The sequence below is a fragment of the Etheostoma spectabile genome, chromosome 8, assembly GCF_008692095.1.
Source record: "Etheostoma spectabile isolate EspeVRDwgs_2016 chromosome 8, UIUC_Espe_1.0, whole genome shotgun sequence".
Taxonomy (NCBI): Eukaryota; Metazoa; Chordata; class Actinopteri; order Perciformes; family Percidae; genus Etheostoma; species Etheostoma spectabile.
In genome coordinates this window covers 33,062,867-33,068,179 of record NC_045740.1, presented here as the reverse complement: position 1 = coordinate 33,068,179, position 5,313 = coordinate 33,062,867, and the positions used below count along the sequence as shown (strand labels likewise).

The following is a 5,313-nucleotide window of genomic DNA, read 5'->3' as shown; positions in this document are numbered from 1 at the left end:
CACATACACACACACACACATACACATACACACACACACACACACACATGTTTTGAATAAATTAAGCAACACACAAGCATGAAATTACTAGTCACTGGTCAAATTACGTTACGTTGTGCTTTTTCATTTTGAGATTATTTTTCGTTGGATATTGATGTTCATGAATAAGTGTTTTGGTGTCAGGCCGAGTCGCACTACATAGCTTTGGAAGGGGGATTTAATTCTTGCATGTTTTTTTGTGCATTTTCACAAATCATTCCCAGCATTTACTGTGCTTCTAGTCTACATAATAGGCACATCCTCAGATGAAGCATCAACAGCACAAACACACCCTCAAAAAATAAAGCATTACATAATGAAAGGCAGGTGATGCTATAGACCCATAGCCTCAGTCGCTCAGAACAATCTGGTGATCCATACAGAGCTGACTCTAAGCTGGCTCTGTCTGGCTAAATCAGGATGCAACCACTGTGTTAATGCAGCCAGTACAGCGTGCTGATACATGGGAATTAGTGACGTAAAGACTGGAGGGTATTGGTCTGGATGTGAAGCGTTATTTAGGCCAGTGGTATTTCGGGGACATTGTGGGCAGGACAGAGTGAAAGGGCTCGTTTTAGATAAAGGGCTTATTTATTAGGACGACGGCTCTGCGCCTGGAGTTTTGCTATTAGACATGACAGGAGGTAAAGGAGGAGGCAAGCAAATAAAGATGAATCAATGAATCAATGAAAGAAAATGGGAGAAAGCTGACCCCGTTTCACATAGTTTATCCAAAGAAGAATATACTTAAATAAAAACAACAACCAGGCTTAAAAAGGCAGGCAGAGAGCCAGGCTGCCAGCTGATGGCAGATCTTTTTTCATGGTGTGTCGATAGATTTGATGAAATGGGCTCGTACACAGACTGAACCAAAACAAACAAAAAACTCAAAATCAAACGGCCTCGGAGGCACCTGAGGGAGGAATCGTACTTAATAAAATCCTTTATTGTCCAGGTAGGGCTGTGCAGAAGAAGGAAGAAGATTAGGGCCACATGGGAACAAATGTGTTTGAGTTGTGAGTTTAGCCGTGCACATGTTCCACCAAAACTAGTTTTAGCTGAAGGAATCATCTTAATGCTGATCAACCAGCCAGTCAACTTGCAGGGCTCGTGCTGCATTCAATCCCGTGGGAATCAGGGCTAGCCTGGGACCACTTGATAGTTAAAAGAACAGTGACATGAAAGCAAAGTCACGTGCTTGAAGCTGTAAATGAAAGGTTTGAGTAGAAATCTCACTGTTGATCATCGACTCCATTCAGAAGTGACATGGCTCTGATGGTGATGCGTTTGAGGCCCTGTTTGATGTCAGATTAAACATGTCAACCACAAACCAAAAACCCAACAAGTACAGTAACTGTGGCTTTCCATGTTTTTTTAGGAGTGGTGGTGCAAATTACTGTGAAAGAATTTTTATTTATTACACTACAAGACAGAGAAACTGAGGTCACGTTAACTCCCTGGAAGAGGGAATCTCATGAATATCTACACTTTCCCAAAAAAGCTGAGAGTGAGTAGCACAGCAGACAGCAGTGGAAGCGCCGGCTGTGCTTCAGCTGCCTACTTTATATGAGAGCTCCCAACACTTGTGAATTGACTGGAGTAACTTCACAGTGCCGTGTTCTCTTCGTGTGGGGCATTTGAAACACATTACCCGGCCCACAGCCTCACATCCTCTTTGTCAAAAGGACACTCTGATTGCTCATCTCTCTCTGGCTGTTAGAAGTCACCACTTGATGACAACGGATTGTGGTCCGAGCGTCTGCAAAGTCTGCAAAGCAAAGTTGTACTTTAAGATCAGCTGTACTCGATGGAGGAAGCGGGTTGTCATAGTGATGGGCAACACGTTCTAACACTCAACTCGTCAGGTAACGACTTAAAAGTCCCCCTTTACCGTCTGCACGGAACACACGGGGCAGAGCAGCAGCTCGACCGCGGCGCTGTAAGATGACGCAGTATTAGAGACGGTAGCGAGCGGTATGAAAGACCAAAACGTCTGTGAAGTGAGGCTGGTTGATGGGTCAAACAACACAGGACTTTCTCTCAGGGACCGGGGTTTGTGTCCTGTTCTGACCCCAACCAAAACCATAGAGATAAGGTTTAAGTTCATCTGTCTGAACGGTTTTGCCAAACATTGCTCCAAATATGACCCAGATTTGTATTTTAAATTCTGGAACAAAATCTGAAGTTCCTCCAGTGCCACTGTGGATTTCAGAATTATGAGACACATTGCATCTAGAACGAACCAGGGTTATCTTGAATGATGAACTCAAACAATTTTCAAACAAACAGTAACCTTTTATTTTGTACCTCGAGCAACGTATAGTGGGGCTGGATGGTTAGGTAAACGGGTAATTAGACATATTGCCTATAAATGCAATGCACAAATGCTTACAATACAAAATATTTGAAACAAAATATGAGCCAGATTTCAATCCCATCACGTCTGTGAAAGCACAACACAGAGGTTTGATGCTGTTAAGCAGTGAGAACAGGAAACGGGTGAAGTAGAAAGCATTAAGGACTGTGAATGTTAGATTTCAGTTAGATTCCAGACCCAAACAGTACTGCTATCTTTGGGGGGGGTCCTTCACTGGACTCAAGGAAGTTCTTGCTAGACGCTATGGGGATATGCGTACACTGGCACTGAGTGAGGGAAAGTAAGGTAAAGTATAAAAGCACAACCACATGAACACATCCGGCTATTCTCCACAGGATTGAGCGGCGGTGGCGGTGTCACTTAGAAGTGTGACAGAGACAGAAAGATACTTTTTATTTTAATCCCCAGGGGTAAATTACATTTTACACTCAAACATTTACATTTTGTTTCAAACAACCCACAAGGAGAGCATGCTTAGATCTGCTAACAGGAAATGTTCTGACTCCATGCATGTTTTAAACTCTGCGTAACTACTTCGGCCTTCTAACAGGCGATGTGAATGCAACATGAGGGTTGTGTGCAGGACACGGCAATAAAGAAAAATGATTAAAAATGATAATTTAATTGGGGTATTTATTGAGCAGTAAAGGGTAGAGTGGACTTGTCAGATAAAATGATTGGAAGCATGTGAAGCTGTGAGTCTGCTGAGCAGTAATGCATTTGAATGTGTCATTCAACAGGTACGTTACTGGACCCCAGTGGCCTTTACGACGACGAGGTCAGTTCACCTGAAAGTTTACAAAAGTAAGTCACACATAGACACACACACACACACACACACACACACACACTTGTTTTCTTCACTTCTTAAATTGTACAAAGATAACACTTACAACACACACAGTACAATTTAAGAAAGCTGAAGATAAAAGATGTTGGTTTTGCATGTGTTTTGCAAGGTTATCCCTATGGGAGGTCTTGTACATAACCCATGTAACTCCTAATATTATTTTACCTTTTTATATTTATTCTGTTGATTTGATATTGTGTGTCATTTTAGTTTGGGCTTTTTTTCTCTTTCTTCTTGTTTCTTTTTATATCAGTATTTCAGTTTCTTTCTATTTTAATTGGAGTATGCATTGGAGAGTGCCCGGATTACGCCCGTCTGAGGGCCCACGTAGGCACAAATGAGCTTTTAAAATGATTGAGTTTACAGTGAGGGATTCTGTATTGCCTGCCAGAGGGCAAAAGGGGATATCCCCCACCCAAAAATTAGAAGAGATAGAGTTGTCCCCCTCAAAAGATTTAACAAGCCCCTCCCCAAAAGAGGAAACCGTACAGGGGGCTGAGAACACGGATTTATCCTTCTTACCTGTAAATGTGCTTCCCAGCAATTTCAGAACCACTTTAGTGGGCCGTACCATCCTAACCTTGCAGCACACGTCTCTTTTCTCTCACTTCATAAAAAGAAGCTGCCTTCAAGTGCGGTCGGAAATATCCAGATCCATAAACGATCTGACAGAAAACAGTAATAGCAAAATATAAAGTCTGTTTATGCTACATTGAAGCCTTAAAGAACACAACAGGGGCGTCGAAAATGAAAAATAAACGTGATTTGTACAGAAAAGGCACAAACTGTTGAATAAAAATTCACCAGAATGAAGGAAATTAAGTGTTTGACACTGACCCCCATACCCCTTGGTTTACAATGTGTCCCCCCCACGCCCTCAGTGTGGAGGATGCGTGATGGACCAGTCAGTGTCAGTGAGCAGCAGCTCTCTGCAGGGCAACTCCGGGGCTACATCCTTTGTCTAAACCTGAGTCTTCTGGTCCTTCCCCATCCCTGTGTGCATCTGTTAGAGTGATGGAGAACGAGGAGGGGAGGAAGGAGTACCTGGTGTTTCCTCCAAGTAAGAGCCAGTGTCCCGCCAGCAGTCAGAAAGGGAGGAAGATCCCGCTGAAGGGCAACGGACGCCGGATCGACTACATGCTCTACAGCGACGAGGGCCTGCAGCCGGACTGGAAACTGGTATGGTTTAGTCAGGGAAAACAGGAAAATGACATCAAAACATTGTCGCTTCTTAAATCGTCTCAAATTGAGACCAAACATCTTAAAAACTTTGACATCCAGTTTTCCCCTTCTTTTTTAATGTTGCTTGGGTAGGCTGTGACATTTTGTAACCCAGACTTCCCTGAACTAGCTTCATTTACAGCTGACAACGCTAACAACCTGCATGAAAGATAGCCATAAAGACACACAATTAATATGATTTAAGTTTGTTGAACTACAAAGCCGGCAATGCTATCCCAAAAATAAATTAAGTTACAAGAAAAAGAGAACTTTCTTTCCTAACAATGGTTTAATTTCTTTCTAAATTGTGCAGTGTCTCTGTCACAGGGAGCTGCTTCTTCACATGTGTAACAAGGACCAAATAGAGCTTGTTTACAGGGGATCAGCTGATTCCAAACGTGTTCCTGATTGGAGCGTGTTACAACTCTCCCCGGGCTCCCCTACGCAGGGTTTACACTAATGAAACAGACTGGGCTTTGGGGTCAGTTGTACCTGGATCCGGGCCCAGGTCCCAAATCTAAAAGCTCCTTTACTGCATTATACTCCATTGTACTTTATTATATTTTTAATTGTCACCTGCCTCCTGAGTTCTGGGTTTTCCAACATAAATTGGTGCTCAAAAATGTATCAGAATGCAGGAATGCACTAAACACTTCCTGGGGGAGGACCCTCAGCTTGATATGTGTGATACGTGTTCAAGATTTGAAGATGTAAAAGCTTGGGGGGGGAATGAGGGTAATGCCGTCACGGCTGCCTGTCTGTGTGAGGGATTGGAGAGGATAGGGAAATCAAATCACATCATTTCCATAGAGCGTCTCTGTCTCCT

At 43.0% G+C, this 5,313-nt stretch overlaps 1 protein-coding gene across 1 annotated transcript in view; it reads left to right on the top strand.

Annotated features, from left to right (window-relative positions):
• The window catches only part of LOC116693390 (sphingomyelin phosphodiesterase 3-like), a 95,522-nt gene that overhangs the window by 85,759 nt on the left and 4,450 nt on the right, over window positions 1–5,313 (top strand). Inside the window, exons 8-9 of the mRNA XM_032522332.1 lie at window positions 3,157–3,220; window positions 4,277–4,445. Coding sequence (XP_032378223.1) covers window positions 3,157–3,220; window positions 4,277–4,445 — 233 coding nt within the window. The remainder of the gene's footprint in view (window positions 1–3,156; window positions 3,221–4,276; window positions 4,446–5,313) is intronic.